Source organism: Rattus norvegicus, chromosome 9 (assembly GCF_021556685.1).
Source record: "Rattus norvegicus strain SHRSP/BbbUtx chromosome 9, alternate assembly SHRSP_T2T, whole genome shotgun sequence".
Lineage (NCBI taxonomy): Eukaryota > Metazoa > Chordata > Mammalia > Rodentia > Muridae > Rattus > Rattus norvegicus.
Window position 1 is genome coordinate 80,270,740 of NC_141542.1, and position 27,005 is coordinate 80,297,744.

Here is a 27,005-nt window from a genome sequence, read left to right on the forward strand (position 1 = left end):
CAACAAAATCATAGAAGAAAATTTGCTTAACCTAAAGAAAGACGCCTGTAAATGTACAAGAAGCCGACAGAATGCCAAATAGATTGGATCAGAAAAGAAATTCCTCCCATCACATAATAATCAAAACACCAAATGCACAGAACAAAGAAAGAATATTAAAAACAGTAAGGGAAAAAGTTCAAGCAACATATAAACACAGACCTATCAGAATTACACAAGACTTCTCAATAGAGACTCTAAAAGCCAGAAGAGATCTTTGGGAGATGTCATACTGACTGTAGGAGAACAGAAATGCCAGTTTAGGTTACTATGCCCAACAAAATTCTCAATTTCCATAGATGGAGAAAGCAAGATACCCATGATGAAACCAAATTTACACAATATCTTTCCACTAAACCAGCACTATAGAGGATAGTAGATGGAAAACTCCAACACAAAGAGGGAAACTACACCCAAGGATAAAAAAGAAGAAATTAATCTTCTCACAATAAACCCAAAAGAAGAGAACCATACAAACATAATACTAACTCTACCAACAAAAATAACAGGAAGCAACAATCATTGGTCTTTAATATTTCTCAATATCAATGGACTCAATCCCCAATAAAAAGGCATAGACTAAAATACTGGATACAAACAGAGAAAGAGGACAGAGACAGACACTACTACAGAGTAAAAGGCTGGAAAAAAATTTCCAAGCAAATTGTCCTAAGAAACAAGCTGGAGTAGCCTTTCTAATATCCAATAAAATAAACTTTCAACCAAAAGTTATCATATGAGATGGAGAAGGACACTTCATACTCATCAAAGGAAAAATCCAGCAAGATGAACCCTCAATTCTGAACATTTATGCCCCAAATGCAAGGGCACCTACATTTGTAAAAGAAATGTTACCATTAAAGCTTAAAGCACACACTAAACCTCACACAACAATAGAGAGAGATTTCAACACCCCACTCTCACCAATGGACGGATTATGGAAACAGAAATTAAACAGAGACACAATGAAACTAACAGAAGTTATGAACTAAATGGATTTAACAGATGTATACAGAACATCTCACCCTAAAACAAAAGAATATATCTTCTTTTCAGCACCTCATTGTACCATCTCCAAAATTAACCATATGATCAGACACAAAACAAGACTCAACACATAGAAGAAGAATGAATTAATCCCATGCATCCAATCATATCACCACAGACTAAGGCTGGTCTTCAATAACAACAAAAACAACAGAAAGCCCACATACACATGGAAGATGAATAACTCTCTACTCAGTGATAACTTGGACAGAGAAGAAATAAAAAAATTAAAGACTTTCTAAAATGTAACATAAATGAAGGTATAGCACACTCAGACTTATGGGACACAATGACAGCAGTGCTAAGAGGGAAACTCATGGCTCTCAGTGCCTTCATAAAGAAAGTGGAGAGATCCTACACAAGCAGCTTAACAGCACATCTAAAAGCTCTAGCACAAAAGGAACCAAATACACCCAAAAGGAGTAGAAGGCAGGAAATAATCAAACTCAGGGCTGAAATCAACCAAACAGAAACAGAGAACTGTACAAAGAATCAACAAAACAAAGAGCTGGTTCTTTGAGAAAATCAATTAGCCAAACTAACTAAAGGGCAAAGAGATAGTATCCAAATTAACAAAATCAGAAATGAAAAGTGAGACAACAACAGAAACTGAGGAAATTAAAAAATCAAATCCTACTACAAAAATCTATACTCAACAAAATTGGAAAATCTAGATGAAATGGATGATTTTCTAGACAGATACCAGGTACCGAAGTTAAACCAGGATCAGATAAACCATCTAAACAGTCCCATAAACCCTAAGGAAATAGAAGCAGTTATTAAAAGTCTTCCAACCAAAAAAATGTAGAACTATAATCAGACCTTCAAAGAAGATCTAATACAAATACGTCTCAAACTATTCCACAAAACAGAAACAGAAGGAACACCACCTAATTCATTCTATAAAACTACAGTTCCACTGGTAACTAAACCACACAAAGACCCAACAAATAAAGAGAACTACAGACCAATTTCCCTTATGAACATTGATGCAAAAATATTCAGTAAAATTCTCAAAACTGAATCCATGAACACATCAAAATGATCCACAATCAAGTAGGCATCATCCCAGGGATGCAGGGATGGTTCAATGTACAGAAATCTATCAATGTAATCTACTATATAAACAAATCAAATAAAAAAAACACATGATCATCTCATTAGACACTGGAAAAGTCTTTGACAAAATACAATACTCCTTTATGTTAAAAAGTCTTGGAAAGATCAGGAATTCAATGCCCATACCTAAACATAGTAAAAGCAACATACAGCAAACCAATAGCTAACATCAAACTAAATGGAGAAAAACGTGAAACAATATCACTAAAATCAGGGACTAGACAAGGCTGCCCACTCTCTCCCTACCTATTCAGTATAGTACTCAAAGTCCTAGACTGAGCAATTAGACAACAAAAGGAGGTCAAAGGGATACAAATTGGAAAGGAAGAAGTCAATATATCACTATTTGTGGACGATATGATCATATATATAAGCGATCCCAAAAATTTTACCAGAGAACTCCTACAGTTGATAGACAGCAAGCAAACTGGCTGGACATAAAATTCACTCAAAGCAGTAGCCTTTCTCTGCACAAAGGATAAATGGGCTGACAAAGAAATTAAGGAAACAACACTGTTCACAATAGTCACAAATAATATTAAATATCTTGGTGTGACTCTAACCAAGCAAGTAAAAGATCTGTATGACAAGAACTTCAAGTTTCTGAAGAAAGAAGTTGAAGAAGACTTCAGAAGATGAAAAGATTTCCCATGCTAATGGATGGCAGGATTAATTATAGTAAAAATGGCCATCTTACCAAAAGTAATCTATGGATTCAATGCAATACCCATTATCAAAATCCTGACTCATTTCTTCATGGAGATAGAAAGAGCAATTTTCAAATTCATCTAGAATAACAAAAAACCCAGGATATTGAAAATAATTCTCAACAATAAAAGAACTTCTCAGGGAATCTCCATCCCTGACCTCAAGACGTATTACAGAGCAATAGTGATAAAAACTGTATGGTATTGGTACAGTCAGTCAGGTAAATCAATGGAATAGAATTGAAGACGCAGAAATAAACCCACACACCTATGGTCACTTGATCTTTGACAAAAAAGCCAAAACCATCCAGTGGAAAAAAGACAGCATTTTCAACAAAGGGTGCTGGTTCAACTGTTGGTCCGCATGTAGAAGAATGCAAATGGATCCATTTTTATCTCCTTGTAAGAAACAAGTGGATCAAGGACCATGACATAAAGCCAGATACACTGAATCTAATAGAAGAGAAATTGGGGAAGAGCCTTGAGCTCATTGGCACAGGGGGAATTTTCCTGGACAGAATACCAATGACTCATACTCTAAGATCAATAATTGACAAGTGGGATCACATAAAATTGAAAACTTCTGTAAGACAAAGGACACTGTCAATAAGACAAAACATCAACCTATATATTGAGAAAAGATCTTCACTAACACTACATTTGATTGAGGGTTAATATCCAAAATATACAAAGAACTCAAAAAATTAGACTTGAGAAAACCAAATAACCCTATAAAATGGGGTACAGAGCTAAACAAAGAATTCTCAAGTGTGGAATCTTGAATGGCCAAGAAGCACCTGAAGAAATGTTCACCATCTTTAGTCATCAGGAAGTACAAATCAAAATGACTCTGAGATTCCACCTCACATCCATCAGAATGGCTAAGATCAAAAACTCAGGCAACAGCAGATGCTGGCAAGGATGTGGAGAAAGAGGAACACTCCTCCATTGCTGGTGGGATTGCAAGCTGCTACAACCACTTTGGAAAACAATCTGGCAGTTCCTCAGAAAATTGGAAATAGTTCTACCTGAAGACTCAGCTATACCATTCCAGGGCATATATCTAAAATATGCTCCAACATATAACAAGGGCACCTACTCCACTATGATCATAACAGCCTTATTTATAATAGCCAGAAGCTGGAAACAACCCAGATGTCCCTCAACATAAGAATGAATACAGAAAATGTGGTACATTTACACAATGGAGTATTGCTCTGCTGTTAAAAATGATGATTTCATGAATTTTGCAGGCAAATGGATGGAACTAGAATATATCGTCCTGAGTGAGGTAACCCAGACCTCAAACCAAATGAACACACATGGTACGCACTCACTGATAAGTGGATATTAGCCCCAAAGCTCAGAATATCCATGATACAACTCACAGACGACATAAAGTTTAACAAGAAGTTTAACAAAATGTGGATGCTTCAATCCTACTTAGAAGAGGGAACAGAATAACCATGAGTGGTAGAGGGAGGGAGGGAGGGACCTGGGAGGCAGAGAGGAGGGGGAGGGCAGGATCAGGTGTGGGAAGAGACAGGAGAGAGGTCCAGAGGGTCAGAAGGATGAATAGAAAGATGTAGCAGTGGGGGATGGGGAACTGGAGAGGGAAGCACTAGAAAGTCCCAGATGTCAGGGAAGCAAGAGGTTCCCAGGACCCAGTGGGGATGACATTAGCTGAAATACGCAGCATAAGGGAGATAGAGCCTGAAGAGACCACCTCCAGTAGATAGGCATGGCCCTCAGTTGAGGGATGGGGTCACCCACCTGTCTCAAAATTTTAACCCAGAATTGCTCCTGTCCAAAGGGAATGCAGGGACAGAAAATGGAGCAGAGACTGAAGGAAAGGCCATTCAGAGACTACCCCACCTGGAGATCCATCCCATCTGCAGACACCAAACCTTGATACTATTGTTGGTACCAAGAAGTGCTCCCAGACTGGAGCCTAGTATGGCTGTCCTCTGAAAGGCTTCACCAGCATCTAAGACAGATGCAGACACTCACAGCCAACCATTGGACTGAGCCCAGGGACCCCAATAAAAGAGTTAGGGGAAGGACTGAAGGAACTGAAGGGGATTGCAACCCCATAGGAAGAGCAATATCAACTAACCGGACCTCTCAGAGTTCCCAGGGACTAAACTACCAACAAAAAAGTATACATGGGCTGGTTCATGGCTCCTGCTGTATGTGTAGCAGAGGATGGCCTTATCCGGCATCAATGGAAGGGGAGGCCCTTGGTTTTGTGGAGGTTTGTTGCCCCAGTGTAGGGGGATGCTAGAGTGGTTAGGCAGGAGTGGGTGGGTGTCCCTCTTAGAGACAAAGGGGAGGGGAGATGGGATGGGGGTTTGAGGGAGGGGAGACCGGGAAGGGGGCAACATTTGAAATGTAAATAAGTAAAATAGCCAATTAATAAAAAAAAATAGGTGTCTGGCTCTTCTAGTCCCAGGCGCTGAGAGAGCCGTGGCTTACGGTACAGACATGGCCAAGTCCAAGAAACACACCACACACAACCAGTCCCGCAAATGGCACAGAAATGGCATCAAGAAACCCCAGTCACAGAGATATGAATTTCTTAAGGGGGTTGATCCCAAGTTCCTGAGGAACATGCCCTTTGTCAAGAAGTACAACAAGAAAGGCCTGAAGACAATGCAGATAAACAATGCAAAGGCTATGAGTGCATGGGCAGAGGCCATCAAGCCCAAGATGACAAAGGGCCCCAGCTGCAAACTCAGTCATCTGGTTTTCATGGCTCACCCCAAGCTTGGGAAGAAGATTCGAAGCTACATGGCCCGCAGTTCTGCCAATCAAAGCCCAAAGTTCAAACCAAGGCAGAGGCCACAGCTCCAGCTAAGGCCCAACCTTCAGCTCCAGCTCAGGCTCTCAAGGGTGCCCAGGCCCCTGTGAAGGCCCCATAGAAAAGGCTCGTGCCAATGTGAAGACAGACGGACCGCTGTGACACACCTACCTACACACTATCTGCAGATGACCAGTGTCCTATGCTGTTTTTACAAATAAACTTCAGACGAGAAAGAACAAAAAGTCTGAGATCAGGCGCAGGTAGGAGTTACTTCCTTACTACACGGAATGCTTTATTCATAAAGCTCACCTCACACATGTTATCTCATCAGGGGACATCACAGCTTTTTGGGAGCCCTGAAAATACTTCAATACTCCACTAGAGGGCTGTTTGCAGCTGCGGAACCACTTTGAAAGGCACAAAAGTGTGAAACACTCAGTCCAGAATAGACCGTGTGAAAGAGAATTGTTTTACAGTGTGAAGCTGGAACAAGAAAGCGAAAACCACCGCCAGCCCAGCGGCAGCGTGGAGAGGCACGCGTGGACGGCCTTTATCTTCTGCCCACCCGTTAGCGCTACAGTGGCACCTCGAGTATTGATTTTGGATTACATATAAGAGTTTGCCCGTAGGTGGATGTGTAAGCACTGAACCTGTGTATGATTGGGAATGGTGGATCAGCGTCACTATGCAAATTCCTGCATTATGAAATGAATCGCTCGGGGCAGGAGACAGCCTAGAAGCTACTATTCTGTATAAAGCGTAAGCAGCGCAGACCACCAGACAGGTGGTACACAGAAGAGACTACCATGTTAAATGAGCCTGTTAAAAAACAAACACAAGGGGCTGGGGATTTAGCTCAGTGGTAGAGCACTTACCTAGGAAGCGCAAGGCCCTGGGTTCGGTCCCCAGCTCCGAAAAAAAGAACCAAAAAACAAAACAAAACAAAACAAAACAAAAAAACAAAAAAAACCAAACACAAACAAACAAAAAAACCACCCAACCTCACTGGTAATCACCCGGGAGAACTCAGTCCGGCCTCTACAAAAACAAAGCTAATCTCAGGGAGTCCTAGGTAGAAGGATAATGATCATATGATGACACGCCCATCAGGGTTTGCAGGGATGCAGGACAGCTGTGGGAGCCTCAGCACAACCCAAACTTCCCACTGGAGGCAGCTCCTGCCCAGGACGGCCGTGAACAAGGCCAGAACATGTCTGAGCCAGTCTACAGCCTTTGGTGCCCTTCTCAACTAAGCCCGTGACCCACTTCTACTCACTTTATCCTAGTCTATGCGAATGCCATCCCGTTCAGCTATCTGGCATGCTTTTGTGTGTGTGTTTAGGTCTTGTTTTCCGTACTTACTGACATGGCATAATTTTTTTTTTGTAGCTGTAAAATTATATTTTAATTAAAACAAAGTGACTTAAGGGGAGAATAATGCAAATGTTGAAAATGGAGAGCAATATAGCAACATGACCTGCTGAAATGTAATGCATCATGAATAATTACCATAATTTTTATTCTATGCATCTCATTTTTTGTTAAGCTTGCCCATAGTTTCTCCGTAAAATTAGGCACATTATAAATGAGGGTTTCATGAATTCCTAGCTGGTTATCGCTAGGAGAGTGAGAAGCTGTCGATTTTATGCAAATTTCTTCCATGTTCCACGGTCAATCAAAGCCTTAATTCTAGTGTTTTCTGCTATGTCCCTCTGGTTTCCTAAGGGGTTATATCAGCTGCAGAGGCAAGAGATTTCATCTTCTCTTCCTCGGCACTTTAATTTTGTTTTTTATTACATTTTTGAGAACTTCCCCCCAAATATTTAATAAGGGTAATGTCTGACATCTCACTTTCAATTATGTTCTTATAAATAAAAGTTATTCTTGTTGATGGGCACAGTCATGTGTAAAGCGAATCTATAGCAGGAGGAAGGAGGCGTCTTCTCGAGCAGATTGCTTGCTGAATTATTAAACCAATCCAGTGCTGTCACTTGGCAATAACCCTTACCGTAGAAAATGAGCATCCCTGATCTGCCATCTTAATAGGGAGTAGGGATCTTTGCCTACGATCACATTTGTGAAATTATAACATGCACATTCATTGCCAGACTGGTCACCAGTCAGAGTTTCTGAGTTCATGAATACCCAGACCATGCTGAAAACTACATCATAATATCTAGGGGACTAACCACATTCATTGTACTCGGAGTAGATCAGATATAATACAAAGATTTAAATGACTTTAGTGCTGCACAGCCCTTGCAATCCCCTTCTGTTTATCTTGTCCTCACAAGTATTATGTTGAGAGAATGAAGGACAGGCTCTTTCTGTGATGGGGTGAAGAAAGTAAGTCACAGAAAAGTAAAGGTCACACGTGCTGCTGGATGAGGCCGGGTCTCTCTGTTTCAGCTCCTAGCAAACTCCAGCACGGTGCATTTTCTTTCACCCTGATTCTAAGTGTACATGCACTCGCTGACAAGCAATGATGCTCCTGAGAAGGATGAGAGCAGGCTATCCCGAGAAGGATGAGAGCAGGCTATCCCGAGAAGGATGAGAGCAGGCTATCCCCAGAAGGATGAGAGCAGGCTATCCCGAGAAGGATGAGAGCAGGCTATCCCGAGAAGGATGAGAGCAGGCTATCAAAATGATGACTTGTAGGGTTGGGGAAAAGTTCAGTAGGTAGACTGCTCCCTTGCAAACACTAGGATCTCAGTGTCAATCCCAAACCCTTCATTTAAATAGCTCAGTGAGGTGGCACGTACCTTCATCCTGGCACTGAGAGAGACAGAGCTGCGGCTTGCTGAATAGCCAATACTTTACTTGGCAAGTTTCAGGCCAGTTGAGAGATAACTATCTCAAACTAGGGGAGGGGGCACTGGAGAAATGGCTAAATGGTTAAGAGCACTGGGTTCTTCCAGAGCACCTGGGTTCAAGTCTCAGAACCCTGGCAGCTCAAAAGCATCTGCAACTCCAGTTCCACAGGATCCAATGTCCTCTTCTAGACTTCATGAGCACCAGACATGAATGTGACACACAGAAATATATGCAGACAAAACACCCAAACACATACAAATAAATAGGTACAACCTTTTTTTTTTTTAAGGAAAAAAATGTGGACAATGTATAGAGAATAACACTTTGAAGTTTTTCACTTCCTCCATATTGACATGTGGATGTGCCCCAAAGCACATGGGCATCTGCACACATATGATATATATATATATATATATATATATATATATATATATATATATATATATACATACATATACACACACACAAAATTTATAGTTTGCATCAGGAGTGGTAGGAATACATCTGTAATTTCAGCACGGAATACGTGAAAGAAAATGGGTGGCTAGTTAAGAAGCCAGCATGGGCCACGCAGTGAATTCAAGGCCAGCTTTGGATACATTCCAGAGTAGAGACTCAAAAGGCAAAGCAAGACGACAGAACCAAATGTAATGATTACTTGGAGGAAAATGACTGGGGACGCCTTTACCACTTAGTGTAGGAGAATGGAAGAATGGGAAATCTCATCTACAGCGTAAGTCTGGTTTTACCCACACTGAAGTGTGAAGCGCTCTCTCACAAGGCAGTTACTCAAACAGAATCTTCTAAGGCCCTGATGCCTTTGCTTGCAGGAGCAACTACTTCAGTGGCCACTACGTGGCGCTGTTGCCTCTTAGTTCTCCGCGTAAAGGCTATAGAAAGTAATTTAATCTCTACTCTATTCCAATCCGTGCCCTCCACAGGGGCTTTAGCATGAAATCTGCTGCCGGGCCTCATGAATACTCCAAGCACTGAGAATTAGCAGCTGTTGAGTTCTCAGACTGTGTCTCTCCTCCTCCAAGACCCAGAGAAAATCCCAGAAGGAGAAAGGATGTCAGAGCAAGAGAAGGGGATGGAGGGGTAGACCACCATCTTCCAGGTCGACAGTCTGCACTCGAACTCTGGTACCCATGACTACCCGCACAGGAGACCTATTTAAAATTGGCCCCACCAACATTTCATCGCCAGAGGAAGAGAGATTCTCGAGACCCCATGCCTCCCTGAAGATCTATATTCGGTTAAAGGTTGCTAGAGGGTGAGAAAGAAAAAGACACGAGCCAGGAAAGTAGAAACAGGACTGTGGAAAAGGAAAGGGGTAGCAGGAGCAATACGGGACCAGAGAAGGTAATACGGTGAATAGTGATGGAAATATATGAACGTATGAAAATGCTTTAATAAACCCATTATTATTTATAATTAATACATGGTAATAAAAATAAAAACCTGTGGCTATAATCAATGCTGGCTGTGGCAGCAGCACCCACACCACGCACCTGGCCTGCCCGTGGCTACTACCTGAGTCCCCTGAAGCCAGCTGGTCCAGCAGCCACTGCCTCCCCACAGCTCCTGCCCTGTGGTGTCTCAGGGGCAGGTTGTTCCTGAGGCTCCTGAAGAGGAGTTTTGTATTCTCTGTTGCTGACATCTGTGGAAATGAACAATATTGAAAGGGGCCCTGAGGGGTAGACAAGATGGCTCAGTGGGTAACCTAACCACCCAAGTTTGACCCTCTATCCATATGATGCAAAGAAAAAACTGATGCCCACAAATTGTCCTCTGACTTCCACGTGTTGGCTGCTGGCACACACGCACATCTGCATGCAAATGAATAAAAGACATAAAAATCAAGCCAGTAAAAAATTGAAAGGGCCTCAGATCCTTTCCTTATGCATTGGTGGCGACATGGTGCATGATGAAAGCGTTGGTAACTATTGCTTCTGTTGTTGGTGATTGGGAGAAATAATCTTCCTTGCTCCTTGAATTTCTTCATATCCTTCATGCATAAACCTGCGTCTAGCACAGGTCTCCATGCTGAACCCCCACCTGCTTCAATAAGTAACTGCTGCTTAAAGAGACTGGGGATTCTGTAAGAAGGGACCACATCAGACTGAGTTTATGGTCGCTAACATTTGGAGATGTGGGTTCCTTTAAGAACAAGGGCGGAACGCCCTTCCCGGTTTGCTACTGTATACAATTTCAGTAGATAGTGGATATCCCGAAACCCACCCATCTCGCCCACCTAAGCAACTTCAGGGAAAAGATACAAAAATATTCTATTTGCAGTCTCCAGCTCTTGAGAGTTAATGTCTATTAACACGATGACCACACGATGTCACTATAACACCATCAAATCGCAGGCTTCCAGGGAGCAGTTGAGCAAGGCTGCGCTCCGGGGGGGGGGGGGGGGGGGGAGTATTTGGAAAACTTCAGGCGCGTGCGCTTCCTGAGTGGCCCTTGATCTTGAAGAGAGAATCAGAAAGAACCGGAAAGCTGCCTTTGGTGAAGGCACTCCGACCTCAGCCGTCACTGCAATGACCTTTGAGAGAAACTTCGTTGTACAGATTCGCCGGAAATCAGTGGTTAAAAAGACAATGTTTTCTCCCTCCTTAGGCACCCCAACTGCCACCCACCCCCATAAGAACAGCAAATTGTGTTCGCATTATATTTTTCTTTCTTCTTAGAATTAAGTGCATTTGTTGGTCACTAATGATTTTCTTTGAAAGTATCAAGAGTTATAAAGTTTTACTTAGGTTTTTTTTTCTTCTTTTTATCCCAAAGGGAAAGGAAAATGTACTTTAAATTTCGGACCCAGGGAAAGTCATATTAAAACCTTTCTGAAGGAGAACCACAGCTAGACACTTTACTGTGTTGTTTCCACCAAATCAACACCCTTATTCTTCCTTATCCATCCCAGTTGCTAACGCCTGATTCTACTAACTTTGACAGATGTTTCCTATCGCTTGAGATCAATGGTACACTGTAGCCCATTAAGCCTTTTCTTGTTCCCCAAAGCATTTATAAAAGCTGAGATGTAAAAAAGCACATTTATGTTTAATCTCACGGCACGTGTCAATCATAGAAAACAACGGACGTCATTATGACTTTCTACTACAGTACCTACTACTCCTCGGTCACACAAGAGCCTTGTTACACTGAGAAAAGTTGGCAGTTGAGCTGGCCCTTTACAGTCTTAAGGGTTAACTGACAGAAGGAAAGTTTGTTTTTAATTGGTTATTTTATTTATTTACATTTCAAATGTTGTTTCCCTTCCCAGTCACCCATTTGCAAACCCCATCCCTCCCTCCATTGTCTTTGCCTCTAAGAGGGTGCTCCCCTACCCACCCACTCCTGCCTCACCGCTCCAGCATCTCCCTAAACTGGGGCATCAAGTCTCCACAGGACCAAGGGCCTCCCCTCCCACTGATGTCTGACAACGCTATCCTCTGCTGTATATGCAGCTGGAGCCAAGGCCCATCCATGTGTACTCTGGTTGGTGGTTTAGTCCCTGGGAGCTCTGAGGGGTCCGGTTAGTTGATATTGTTGTTCTTCCTATGGGGTTGCAATCCCCTTCAGCTCAGAGGGAAAGGTTTTAAAATGAAATGTCTTGTAAGGATGGGGGCAGTGAAATTTTTTTCCACACTGCCTTAGATGTTACCTGGACACAGTCCTCCATCACAGTGTGTGACTTCTGGTGAGATTTTTTGTGGAGACCAGATAAGAAACACAGCTCGCAGATGTCAAAGTCGAGGCACTTTAGACAACGGTATCTGCCAATGGAAATGGAAGCACAGCTTACATCACTAGGAGAGCAAACAGCTGATATTCAAGTAGAGAACGAGTACCCCCAAACATATGGGGAGTGCCTTCTTAGCCTTACAAAATTTTTATGTAACTTTGAAAATTTGTTAACACACTAAATGGGAAGGCAACAGAGGGTACCAGGTAGAAAAGATAAGGGTCTTTAATCAAGATTATTGGATGAGCCATCCGGCATGGTAGACAGCTACAGTGAATTGTCTGGACAGTATGCTAACTACCCTTGTGTGTGTTCCTTCATGTTCTGAAATCATCTTCAGAGACACAGAAAGACAGCTGAGTGGATAATACAACGGTTTGTTGATAATTTTAGCAAAGTGTATTCTACCATCTCATCTCAGTCGTACACAACTTATTTTTTACAGAGCATAAATGATAACCCATCTCTCTAGAACTTAATTCCTATAGTAGGGACAACATTTGATCTTTCTGCTTTGTCTTCCCCCTCCCTCCCTTCCTCCTTCCCTCTCTCCCTCTCCTTCTCCCTCTCCTCCCTCTCCCTCTCTCCCTCTTCCTCCCCCCTCCCTCCCCCTCTCTCTCCTTCTTTCTTTTTCCTGTTTTTCCACACACTGCTTCTCTGTGTGTCCTGGCTGTCTTAGAACTCAGGCTGTAGATCAGGCTGGTCTGTACCTGTCCCCCTAGTGCTTAGATTAGAGGCATGAGCCACCACCACACAGCCATGATATCTCGTTTTCTTACTTGTTTGTTTGTTTGTTTGTTTGAGACAGAGTCTCTCTGTATAGCCCTGTTTTTCTTGAAGCTTACTGTGTGAGGTGCTGGCATCCAGAGTTTCCCTCTCCCTCCCAAGTGCTGGCATTGAAGGTGTGCACCAACACACCTCTAGGAAGGGGCTTTAACTGTGACTGTTAAAGCCAAGGAGGGGTTCAGAAGTCTCATCCATCTGCTCATGACTCAACAGATCTGAATTGATGGCTGAATCTAAATTGATGCCTTCTTTGAATCCCTCATTGTGGCAAAGCGGGGAAGCTGGCCACTAGTCTCCTCTACCTGCTAACTGGGTAATTTAGTGTTTCTGGAAGCCGGAGATGATAGTGCAGTCTTTTGTAAAGCTTGTACCACATTTTAAGATACATGATCCCTGTGAACCACTTAGCCTAGTGTTTCCTTCACACTTAATAAACCATTCTTGGGGGGTAGTTCCAAAGTGTTTAAAAGGTTTATTTGGAACAAAAGACATCTGTTTTATACCTTGGTTCTCAACTTTCCTAATGCTGCAACCCTTCAATACAGCTCCTCATGTTTTGGTGACCCCAACCATAAAATTTTTTGTTGCTACTTTGCAACTGTAATTTTACTGTTATGAACCATAATGTAAATATCTTATATGCAGGATATCTGATATTTGACCTCTGTGAAAGGGTTGTGTGATCCAAAAGGATCTTGACCCAAAGCTGAAAAGCCATTGCTTTGGAAGAACAAAAAAGTTGGCTTCTTCTGAGTGTGAGTCAGAGAAAAAAAACTTAATATTTCACCAATTATAGGAAATACATATATTTTCAACCAGGCTGCCTCAGACAGAGAATTAATGATCTAAAAGCAAGAAAATTCTAAATGTATAGAAAAGATCCCAGAGAGGGTTTGGTGCTATGCAGCTCCACCATTGGGCCCATTTGTCAAATGAAGCATGACCATGACGGTACCTCAGTCCTATGATCGGGAAGCTTCTGCAAACACTGCACCGCACAGGGTGAGTGACTGTTTCCGAGGCTGATAATCGGTAGCAGGTTGGGAGCCACAGGAAGACAAGAGGCTCAGATTGTGCCCAAGACAGGAATTTTTCCTCCTTGATTCCAAAGCTCAACACCTGGGAAGCAAGAGCAAGCTGAAACGTGGGTTCAGGGGTATCTTTTCTCTTTCTCCCTTCTGTTTCTGTGACTGTTTTGCTAAAGACATCTGAAAGCTAGAGGCAAGGCTGCCTCCAAACTCAGGTCATCCTGGGATCCATGTGACGTCTAGTTTAAGCAAAGTCTTCCAACATCCGCACCAGCTCCAAGGGACGGTCATGCTACTCACCCCTCGGAAGCAGCTGTGGATAGCACTTTCCACGGGACACAAAGAACAGCTCTCTCCTACCACAGTTGGGATCTACAAAGGCAACTTCGTGTTAGTTCCGGAAAATGGACTTAGTATTCCCTGGGTAATGACGTTCACAGAAACAGAGGTCATGCAAGCAACAACCACTGGACATCCGAGAACAGAGGAACCATCTCCATCAAAAGAAAAAGGTAAGTTTAGGTTTTGTGTAATGTAACATTTGAGTTGGACTGATGAAAAAGGAAAGGCCAGGGGGAAGGTCACAGGAGGAAGGCATCGAGGTAGCAAAGGGAAGAGGTCTATTATCTGACTTCTTAGAGTCTCAGGCAGGTTATTTTATGCATCTCCCCCCCCACCCCCCCACCCCGCCAAATGAAGGTCATAGTGACACTGCATTCAAGTTAACAATGGCTTTAAGAAAAACCCTGTCAAGTGTTTTCATAGCATCTCATTTGAATACATGACAATTCCATTACTTGTGTTGTTCCTCTGTCAAAATATCTGACATAAAGAACTTCACAAGAGGAGAGTTTGAGGTTGGTTTGTGGTTTCAGTATGTAGCTTCTGGGCTTCAGCAAGACAGACCTCATAGTGACCAAGGGACATAGGGACAAGAAGCCCAGGGAAATATATCACTGTTGACCTGGTTCTTTAACGAGGCCCCAAAGGAAGTTTCTACCAATAGTCCATTTAAAATCTATCTCCTTTGATGGCTCCAGACATTGGTTAGATCAGTCTTCATGATCCAGTCACTTCTCAATGATAGGATCTACTGGTTGGGAGCTTTTGATTTGAGGGTCTCTTGGGGGTACACTTCATAGGCAAAGTCCAGTCTTTGAAGTGGGGTGATCATCATCATGGTTGAAAGGAAGGACAGATAGGAAATGAACTCACTATGTCAATAAGAGATATCTACACATTCACCACATTATTCATGGCAGCCAAGATGTAAGGGCAACCTAGGTGTTTGTTGATGCTATTCAGCCTTTAAAAATAGGACATCTTGTCATTTGCTATAGTATACATGATCCTGGAACATACATGCTGAATAAACTTAAAATTAATCATACACAGAAATACTGCATAATCTCTCTTACATGGAAAAATCTAAAACAGCTGAATTTATCTAAACAGAGAGTAGAATGTAGCTTCTTTGAGATGGGGCTAGAGTGAAAAAATTAGGAAGATGTTGCTCAAATAGTATAAACTTAAAATTTATGATGACTGGGTTCTGAGGACATAACACAGAGCACAGTAACATGTTAATGACATCATCTTGCTCACTTGATATTTGATATGAGATCAGGTTTTGGGTATCTTCATCTTTGAATCATATACTCACACAGAGAGGTGCCCTAAAAACTTTGAGAATGGAGAAGTTTTGGTTTCCCAGGGGAGCGGATTGGGCTCTTCAGCAGGAACAACTGAAGATGGGCTGTTAATTATCCATGTCTCTGTAAGCTCAAAGCTGAGTTGGACCCTGGAATTTCCCCAAGGCCTCACCAAATATACTAAAACTAACATAGCAGCCAATCAGAAACAGACCTATATAACTTCTCTGGCATCTACCAATGAAGATTAAGATTACCTAACCTTAGTTAAAATTCTCTTACTTTTCCCCAAAGGCTTGCTCACCTTTGTCTGAGGTCACCATTTTGATACATGGTTAACCCCAGCATGCTGGTAATTTATGCAGAATGAATTCTCTGTGCCTTTGCATGTTATTTGAGTCTGGGGTCTTCCTTCAGAGATTATTAGATCCTAACAACAAACGAATGGTAACTGTGGGTATGGTGAGTGTGCAAGGGACTGGACTGTGGTGGCCATTACACAGTCCTGCCTGTGCTTGTGTTGCTTGTGATACACAATGCTGTAACAGACCTTCCTCCCTCTGTTCCTCCCTCCCTTTTTCCATCCTTCTGTCCCTCCTTCCCTTCCTCCCTCCCCTTTTCCTTTCCTTTGTTTTTCTTTCCTTTCTGTAATTATTCTTTTGAAAGAGGATCTCGCAGTTTGGCCTCAAATTCCTGAACTCAAATAATCATCCTACCTCCCTATCTCCAGAGTCCCAGGAACCACAGAGGTGTGCACATCACACTGCACTTAACAGCTTTCATACATATAAATTTTGTTAATTAAATGTTTTTAAAACTGAATAGATCAAGGGATCACTAAGGGACTAAGGACCTCTTGTGATTTCTAAGATAGCGACACATTTGGCTCTGGTTTCTGTGCACACAGATGTGTGCACCCGTCACCTACATTTATTCCCATTTGGACAAGAGTCCCAGTTTCACATCTGACGTCTTGCCCAGCACAGGCTGTCAGCCACACTGCCTGCAATCTCAGAAGTAATTGCAAAGACCCCCTGTGGAGTCCGTCAACTCAGATAAACATCTTCCTAATCAGGAAAGTGGCACTTAGAACCACTTTGCTGACAATTAGCCAGCCAAAAGTCAACAAACATTTGCCTACTAGTAACAAGATGGCTTGTATTTTAAATTGTTAATAACCCTGCCACCAGTAGAGCATAAGTAACTACTCCCTATGTTATGTAGTCAAAAACCACAACAGCAGCAGCAGCAGCAGACCAATGATTCACTTCCCATCTTTTGCCTTCTGAGTACTGATGGACTAACTGAGCCACTCATTAAGAGCATTGCTGATCCAACACTCTTCTTACTGTGGTGTCCTTATCCCTAATGAAAAAGAGGGTCTCAGTTCATATGTAAAACATGAGTTCCGGAAGACTGAAATTCCAGCTCTGTGATTCTGACACTGTAGTTGGGATTCTTACTGTAGTGGAATTTAACCTGATGCTTCCCCTTTAAATATCTACATAAAGATTTTCTTTTTTAAATTGTGGATGAATTGCCTATTTGGCTAATTTCTTGCAGGTGTTCTATGGAGAAGAATTCAACGTGACTAGGTGGCACACTGGCATGGGCAGGGTGGCACTCTGAACAATAATTAGCATTCCAAGGGGATGATTTGAGTCACATTTCAAGGACTGGAATTTTCTATCATAATGTGTCTTGGATCCCATAATGGAAGCCAATGGGATGACAATTTGCTATGCAAATTGCAAAGCCTCTTCCCACTGGCCCTCTCAGAAGCCTGGCGCTGCTGTGGTCAGAGGAGGGAGAGGCTGTGTGAGCCAGCAGCCCAGCAGCCCAGCAGCCCAGCAGCCCAGCAGCCCATTGACCTTGATTGAATTCAAAGCCAATGGATTTTTAAAACCTTTGAGACTAGAGCTAACTTGAAGCCATGAGTAGTGGTCAGGAAGTCACAAAGACTTCTAAAGGAGAGAGAGGAAATGCTCCTCTGCCCAGTTCCTTTTATCAAATCCACTTTGAAACTGGCTACTGTTATCAAGTGGATGAGCAGGTTGAGCCTCCCCTGGCTTTCTAGCTGCTTGAGTTAAGGGTGAGCATCATCTGCAGTGATGGTTGCCTGAGACATGCCTCAGACAGCAGAAAATCAGCAGTAGGATCTACGTGCTGCTGCAGCCACCGGAAGAGCATTAAAGTATTAATGCCTGCACCTGGCATTTTTTGAGGCCGGCTGTATGGTACAGAGAGAAGCAAACTGCTTAGCAGCTAGAAGCTGATGACTAGGCGGAACTGCCTTAAACCAGGACATCACGAAAACTGCCCCTCCCTCTGTACTGCATTAGTTTGCTTTTCTTCTGCCGTGATAAGCACCGTGTTCAAAGGCATCTTGTGAAGAACAGGTTTATTTGGCTTACAGGTCCCTGCTCACAGCCCTTTGTTGAGAGAAGTCAAGGCAGGAACTCAAACAGAAACAGAGGTGGAAACCATGAAGGACTGCTGCTTACTGGATTGCTTCCCATGGCTTGATCAGCCTGCTCTCTTATATAATCTAGGACCACCTACCCATGTGTGGCGCCATCTACGGTGGGCAGGGTCCTTTCATATTAATCATTAATTAAGAAGACGTCCTACAGACGCACCACAAGATGGAGACATTTCCTCAATTAATGTTCTCTTCCCTCTAGTGATTCCAGTTGTGCCAAGTTGACAAAGAACTAACCAGCACACTGTCCCTTCTATTTTTTTTTTTCCTGGCTGAAAAGAAGACTTTAGAGGTTCTCATTCATTAGCTGCAAGCTAGCCAAGTCCGTTGTGTGGTTCCCAGCAGAGACGAGGGAAGACGGCTCACATCTGGATGATGAAGACCCTGCCCAGAGCATGGATCCCTGCCGTTGCCCCTCGGAACAGTCCCTCTTTCCTTCCACAAAACCACACTAAACCCCATGCGGCAGATTTGAGTCAGAGAATTTCTTCAGTTTTCCTCAAAGCTGGCATTGAATCTGTCTCTTTCTAACAATCTCTCTGTCTCTCCTTGTCTCTCTACCTCTATCTCTGTCTCTCCCTTTTAAAAGTCTGGTAACAAAAGAAAAGAGAAAAACAAAAACACAGGCAAAAGCCAGGACATTTGTGAAGCCAGTTGGGACCCATGTCAAGATATATCCTAAGTGTCCTTTGCTTATTTCCATGTCATTAGGTTTTCATAATTGACATTCCTTACTATGCATCTGATATTCTGACACATTTGAAAACTCCACAGAGGAACACAAAAGGAGTAGACTCCATGCTGGGAAAACACAGACTAATCCTGGAAATTCTTCCCTTTATCCATTTTAGTTTATGAATTATTTTCTGTTTTATCGAACTGTTCCATAAGATGTGACTCTGTCCATATCTTGCCCCCTGTGTCTGTGCTATTGTTTCCCAATTAAAACTATTTTCTATTTCCTTTGTCCCAGAGCTGAATCCTGTCTGGGGACGAGAACATTTATGCCTCTCTATTGCTCCTGAGAGCCCCCCCAACACTCACTGCCAGCAACATTTTAACCTTACTAAAAAATTTAAAACCTGCTGTCAACTCTGGGCAGACAAGCTTCTGTGTGCAATGGTTGGCAGTCACTGCAGAGACCCATAGCTGGTCAAAGTGCAGAAAATAAATGGCTGTTGAGTGCCTGGCCATAAATGGGACTTCTTTATTACCTCCTCCTCAAGGTTCAGGGAACATCAGAAAGAATGTAAGAGCTGGAGGTAATGGGGAGAGAGGCATGGAATACTGATGTCTGGACATTGTGTAGCTATTGCCTTCAAACTCAGAGCAGCTATGCTCTCCTGCACAAAGCCTATGCAAAATGGAGTCTGTCAGCATCCCTGCTCCTCTTGGAGAATGTATATCCAGGTAATGATTGATGGAAGAGAAGAGACATTTTCTTTAGTGCTGTAGCTATTGGTAAGGTACCCAAACTCTTATAATCAAAGTCTCACTTGATGTCCTCCCCAGTTTTTTTCTATGTATATACCCATTGGCACACACACATGTGCACTCCCCTCCCCCCACTGAAGAAGGCAGGGTGGCAGTTCTATACAGCCAGTGTCAATCTTCCATTAACCTGAGGTAGAGCAGTATCTAAAGCACATTTGGTTGGGGTAAGAGGAGGAGGTAGGTTTAGACGTTTCCATTGGTCACAATAAGACTCATCAAGAGGCAGTGTCACAGCCCCCTAGGACACACTAGGACTGTGCCTATGGACAAAACCTTTAGGTCCATACTGCTATAATTGAGAGCCCTTAGGCCCTGTGAGACGGACTCAGATTCCAGTCTGTGTTATTTCTGGCTGGAGATCGTAACCTTGGACTCTGAATAACTAACTCTCAGTGATAGGCAGACCTTAGAAGATAAGGCTGGAATTTCAATTTATACTTGTGCTGGCTGCAATGGTCCAGGCTTAGGACACCTCCCAATAATGCAATGGCTACGGAATTCATGGGCTTAAGGACCATAACAGCAAGTCTGCCTAGATAGTCTACACAGATTTACTGTTAACGGATATTCCCAGACAAAGGTACACTTCAAAACTGGAATAGCCACTGTGGTGATTTGAATGAGAATGACCTCCATAAATTCATGTTTGAGTACCTGGTTTCCGGTTGGTGGAACTGTTTAGGAAGAACTAGGTGTAGCCTTGTTGAAAGAGGCGTGTCAATAGAAGGTGGGTGGGCTTTGAGGTTTTAAAAGTCCACACCATTCCTAGTTAGCTCTCTCTGTCTCTAAGTCATGTTTATGGATCAGATGTAATCTGGCCTAGATTCTGTTGCAGATAAAATTCCTTTTTAGCCTTACTACAGAATCTAAGGTATCATAGGCCCCTCATTCTTATTCTTTTATCCCCACAATTTCAGACTTATTTCCCTGGATTGCTCAGGAGACCCTGACAATTACACTCCAGTCAGCCTACCTAATCCCTCCCCATATTAAACCTTAATAACATTTCCTTTTTGACTACACTAGTCCTCCATTTCTCCCCAACAAACTAGGAGGTGTGGTAGCTTAGTCCTCTCAGTTCTCACCCTGCCTTTCCTCCCATCCTTCCACATCTCAAAACAACACAATCTTACATTCCGTCTACTCACCCAATCCCTAGATTGAATCCTGGTAGTTTTTCTACTCATTCTCACATGAATTGGTGGGCAACTTGCAGAACGCCCACTAATTATTATGGGTCAATTAAACTCCATTATTTCTTTCTCTATTATCTTAATTTTAATACTATTCCTGGCCTGTTGAAAACAAAATGTTTAAAGGGACTCAACATCCCAATTGCAGACTAATTACTTTAGTCTTGTAAACTAAAAATGAAGAACTAATTTTTGGGACATCAAGGAAGAAGGTAAACCCTCCACTGTCAACACCCAAAGTTGATATTCTCCTTAAACTACTCCCTATTTAGTAGTTCTCAAGGTACTGCCCAGCAGCATAACCCCCTGTCTGTTGCCACAATCCCTGCCATTACAGCCATGAACTTTAACCTTCTGGAACCATGAACCCTTAACTTAAATGCTTCCTTTATAAATTGCCTTAGTCATTGTGTTTTGTCAAAGCAACGGAAAAATAACTAAGACAGTTAGCTACTTATTCAATGCGCAGACATCAAAACACGGTCATAAGGATTAACAAGGAAGCTCATCAAACAGCAAGAAAATGGATATAAACAATTCAGAAACTTCTCAGAGAAGCTAGAGAAAGAAAAGAATAAATGTAAATACCAGAGCAGAGAAGTTCAAGGAGCAAAATGCAAGCCACAGTGCAGAGCAGCAACAATAGAACTGTGGAGCAGGGAGATGGCCATGTGGACTCAAGACAGAGATTAGAAAGCACGTGCCCCATGGAGAAGAAAGAGAAACAGGATGGTATAGAATGAAAAAGGATTGTGGGACAGCATCAAATGAGCATAGAGTGCTCTCTCTCTCTCTCTCTCTCTCTCTCTCTCTCACACACACACACACACACACACACCCACACACACACACACACACTCACACGCGCGCGCGCGGGCGCAAACCCCTTAGGTTTGTATAGCATTTTTCTGTGATACTCACATTTTTAGAAGCTAGGTGTAGTGTCTACCTATAATACCAGCCTAAAACCCAAGACAGCACACCTCCCGCAACACTCAGTTTTGTGCCTATCTATAAATCCATCTTAGTCTTCTGAATCTGATATTTTTTCCCTTTGGTTAGTTATGACATCTTAAAGTTGACTTTTTTCTAATTAATGAATAGCAGAATTTTTGTATGAGAGCCAGAAATGTGTTGTTTTTAGAGAGAAAGATTAAGTCAAACTACAAAGGTTTTGCTCTGAAGCTGTGGAATATGGGGCTCTGCTGAAGATGGGAACGGACAATGAAGAACTTTGGGAATGAGAGTGTGTTATGTTGGATTTTAAGTATCCCCCCTATCCCCACGCACAAAGGCATGTATTAAAGGCCTGGCTGCAGCCTGGTGGCATCAAGAAACAGATGAATTGTTGAGTGGGGGCCTCATTTGGGATAAGCCCTTGAAGGACACGATTAGATTCTAGTCTTTTGTTTTCTCTTGGCCACCATAGGATGAGCAGCTCCCTTTACCGTATGCTCCCACTATGATATTTTCTGCCTGCCACAGTCCAAAAACAACAGGGACAAGTGGCCACAGGCTGAAATTTTCACAGCAGTGAGCCACGATAAAAATCTCTGCTTCTCAAGTTGACTGGTTCAGGTCTCCTGTACCAGAAAGGTGGCTCACACAAAGTGACACATTTTGGAGAGGTCACTGGCTCAGTGCAGAGAAAGAAGCAGACAGGGTTAGGACTGGGCTCCATAAAGATGAACCGACATTTTAAGAACAGCAGCAGCAGTGACAACAATAATAATAGGTTAATATGACTGACATCAACTGAGAGTTCCTAAGTATAGGGATTTACCTGCTGGAGATCTGTTAGTAAGGCTCTCAAAACTCTTCGGGTCATGCGGGCTTGGGATTCATCACCTCTCCTGTTGTTTTCTGCATAGAGCTGAAAAAGAGCTAGGCATATAAAGGGAGAAGAATTCTTTCATTGAATCCTTGTGTCCATGAAGAGAACATGCTTGGAGAAAGTTTCTTTGTGAGTACAATAAACTGCAGACTGATATTCTTATTGTTTGCTTGTTGCTGTGAAGCCCTTCTAGGGCAGACCATCAATAACTGATGACCCGGGGCTGGGGATTTAGCTCGGTGGTAGAGCGCTTACCTAGGAAGTGCAAGGCCCTGGGTTCGGTCCCCAGCTCCGAAAAAAAGAACCAAAAAAAAAAAAAAATAACTGATGACCCATTCACACCTCACCTTCTGGTAAGTCCAGACCTCTGTGGTAAAGATTGGTGAATAGCAAAGTGAGGATCCCTATTTTTTTTTAAAAAAATAGTAATTAATGGTTTCTGCATACTCTCTAAAACCATAAATGTTAAAGGTAACCAAGTAATACAAAACTAGAAATTGTACATTTTTTTTTAAAGAGAACCCGGCAAATATTTTTTTTAAATGTATAAACAAGACAGGGACTAGAGAAGTGGCCCAGCAGTTAAGAGCACTGGTTGCTTTTCCAGAGGACCTGGGTTTGGTCCCACTACTCACAAGAAGGTTCACAACTGTCTGTAACTCCAGACTGAGGGCATCTGACTTCCAATTTCTAGCCTCTGTGGGCACTACACTTATGTGGTACACAGACATTCATGCAGGCAAAATGCCCATAAAATAAAAGTATCTAAGTGAACAAACAAACAAACAAACAAACAAACACCAAACCAAACCGGTCATGCTGAGGCAGGCTGAAGAGTAGTTCATTAAGACAGGGATGCAGAAGCTAGCAGACGGGGTGACAGACTTGGGGCTTCAGAACCATGCTTCAGAACACACATAATGTCTATGCATGCTACCTCTGTACTTTGTGAGAGGGCTGTCCCCTGAGAGAGCAACCAGCGCGGCAGCCACAGGTTGAAGCTTAAGAATTCCTGATCCTGTTCTGTGGGGCCACAAGTCACAAATCACAGACAAGAGTAGAAAGGGCAGGGTTATTTATGTAAGTGGTTTATAAAAATCATAAGTATTACAGGTATTTCATATATGATGCTATGTTATTAGCTTCTTATAGTCTCTTCGTAGATTTAGAACTTGGCAGAACAAGGCACTAAAGGAAAAGTGATTGTCTCAGTCATTCATTTATCCATTCATAATTCAGTAAGTACTTACTGAATGCTTCTTTGTGACAAGCACTATGCCAGGTCTGGGTGTTCAGTCATGGCTATACTGGTGGAGTGGGAAGCCTTAGTCCCCTAGGATTCACCTACCTGCATTCCACACAGCAAAGATGAGGGAAAAAGAAAAAAGCACGTGCCACTCCAAAAATACTCTAGCCTTGAGCCTGACTGCTCTCTGTCCACTAGCTGTGTAAATTTCTACCCTCAACAGACAATTTATCGAAGATATGAAGGCTGTTGAAGTATACCAATCAAATAAACACTTCAAGGTTTAATGTTTAAAGAGGCTGAAATCATGACAAAATCACTCAGGAATGTATTTCTCTATTATTTATGAAGTTAGAAATAAGTGGCAAATCAGGAATACAAAGAAATGTAAGCGTTTATATTGTGCTTGCCTTCTAGAGGCAAGCTTATATCATCATCATCATCATCATCATCATCATCATCATCATCATCATCTTCTCCTCCTCACTCTTTTACTCATCCTTCTCTTCAAACCAACTGAGAACCAGCAGAAAAAATCCCCAGCTTAGCAAAGCACGCAGTGTACAAACGCACATGTGCCCACACAGATTCACAAAGCCAGTGTCTCCAGAGAGGACCTCTGAGATATCAACTGTGAGTTGTCTGTGTACTAGATATTCACTGCCATCTCAGCTAAACACCCAACTAAGTCAAAACATGATAAAGAAATGAACAGGAAATATGCAACTAGAGAGTGAAGAGCAAAGTATAGTATAAAGACATTTTACCCTTCCAAAAGGTGGCAATTCTGGTCTGGGGTGGGAAAGAGTTTGTAAGAGAGAGAGAGAGAGAGAGAGAGAGAGAGAGAGAGAGAGAGAGAGAGAGAGAGACTTTCTGCTTTTAACTATCTATGCATTCTTTGTACAATCAACACTTAGGAACACTTCTTTATTTCCTTATTGAGTGGGCAATGGGTTGGTTAGTGACAAATATCAAGCCAGCAAGTAGAGAGAACATCTTCACACCAGATCTCAAGTGAATGGGAGACAGAACTAAGTGACCAGTGGCTGAAGATCTCGCTCCTGCAGTCACAGGACAATCTGCACATCCTCACCTGTCAAACATGGCCATCAGAAGACTCAGAGTGAGTTCCGGTGCTCTTGGATGCACTTGGACTGGACTTCCCATCCCAGTTCTCTGAAACAGCTCCCGGAGCTCCTGAAAAAGCTGCTGCACAGAAATGGAGGTCACTGTGACTTCCCCCAAATGTTCATGCCATAGAACTTGCTGAATCAGGGAGCTGCTCATCAAGTCCACTGCAGGAAGCAAACAAAAGATGGGGACTATTTTCTGATGAGAGCAAGTGGCTTCAAACACAGCAAATATCTCCTGGTGTTTAAGTGAGAATGTTGTTGTTTGTTTGTTTTACGGTTGTCATATTTTAAAGAAAAATAAGTCCACTATGGACCTAGATTTTTTGTGTGTGTGAAATTGTTTGTCATTAAGGCATGAAAACACTATTAGTAGACAAGTTGCTGGGGATGTGGGTGTGACTGAAGTTAAAAAGAGATGGAAACTTGAAGAATAAACCTTCAAAGGAAGTTGAAACCCTGTGGTGATGAAGTGGGGGAGGATCTTTTTGCACTTTGCCCTGGGAGGACTAAACATTGGCCTTTCCTACCTGGATACAACTTTGCTCTCTACAGCTTAGCATCAGATGGGATGTAGTGTGTTGAAATGGTGTGTTTGCAGGTCCCATAGCGAAAAATAAATTTTAAAGGCATCCTAAAATCAGTGGCTGAATTACTGGACTGTGTGGGTCTCGTTCTTCTTCAGAAATATCACTTCTTAAAAGTCTTGGTTCCATCAATATTATTATCTTGAGATGGTACTTCGTAAAACCAGGGCTATTTACAAAAACTGTGGGCGATTTCTCACAGGCACACATAGGTATAGACATCATGTAAAAAGTTTACAAATCAAAGAATAGAGAGAAGAATGACATCTAGCTAGCCCTTTGTTTCCTGCCAGCAGAGGGTGACAGACAAGTTTAATAAACACTCCCTGTACCACCCGAGAGGTGGAGATGTCAAGAGCCCCAAGAGCTGGCATTTAAAATGCTTCAGCCTGTGAAATGATAAAACCCGGAGCTTCTCACTACTTCATAAATCACCCTCACAGATAAGGAATCCACCAAGCATAATAAAATTTTTTATTTGTTTTCTGATATTGCTTTGAAGGGAGAGTCTATGGCATAGAGGAGCAGGTTTCATGAATACCTCTTCAATAAAACCTGGCCACAGGTGGCAGGCAGCTGCTGTAAACTTTTATTTTTTTAATCATTGATCACAAGCCACTATCGTCTGGGCCCACCATTTGGAATGCAGGGGCTTCTTGTCTTGTGAGAGTTCTAAATTACAACCATGCAGATAAAGGCAATGCCCATTAATCTTACAAGATTCCGAATAATGATAGTCACTGGATCTTGCTACCTGGAGCTCCTGTGATATTTTGTCTTGGAGTTTGAGACTTTTTGCTTTCAAAAATCCTTGCCTACCTTTTCTATTGCTGCCAGTGAAGCAACGTATGGGTAGATTGCTCACAATGAGCTCTCCCTCACAATGAGTTCTCCCCCACTCCCACATCTTGTGTATTACCAGTGAATTCAATGCACAGGTCCAGCTTTCCTGATCCAGGAAGTCACTTGAGTGGGGCACGTTTTGCTTTTCTTCATGAACTGAACATTACACACTATCAGGGTCAGATTGTCTTGAGTGTTACAAAGAACTTGTACTTACATTGGCAAAGAGTTTGAATAGATCGTAATTTGAAGGCTGTTCTATAGACAGAATTCTCAATCCTATTAAGAGCACCTGCAAAGAAAACATGAAGTAGAGTGGATAACACTTATATCATTGAGCAAATCCTACACCCCAGGAGAGAACCGAAGGGCTCCTAGAGCCTGATCTTGTAAGCGAGACAATTAAGATAGACAGTAAGCTGTTTTATCTGTAAATGCCAATGAAAGATG

The 27,005-nt window shown here is 42.4% G+C and overlaps 1 protein-coding gene across 1 annotated transcript in view; it reads right to left on the minus strand.

Moving 5' to 3' along the window:
- Dytn (dystrotelin) overlaps positions 1-27,005 on the minus strand; it is a 61,145-nt gene that overhangs the window by 25,931 nt on the left and 8,209 nt on the right. Inside the window, 8 exon segments of the mRNA XM_087569114.1 lie at positions 10,041-10,189; positions 12,200-12,311; positions 14,022-14,185; positions 14,395-14,466; positions 22,699-22,799; positions 23,687-23,772; positions 25,089-25,290; positions 26,773-26,847. Of these exon segments, the coding sequence (XP_087425240.1) occupies positions 10,041-10,189; positions 12,200-12,311; positions 14,022-14,185; positions 14,395-14,466; positions 22,699-22,799; positions 23,687-23,772; positions 25,089-25,290; positions 26,773-26,847 (961 nt within the window).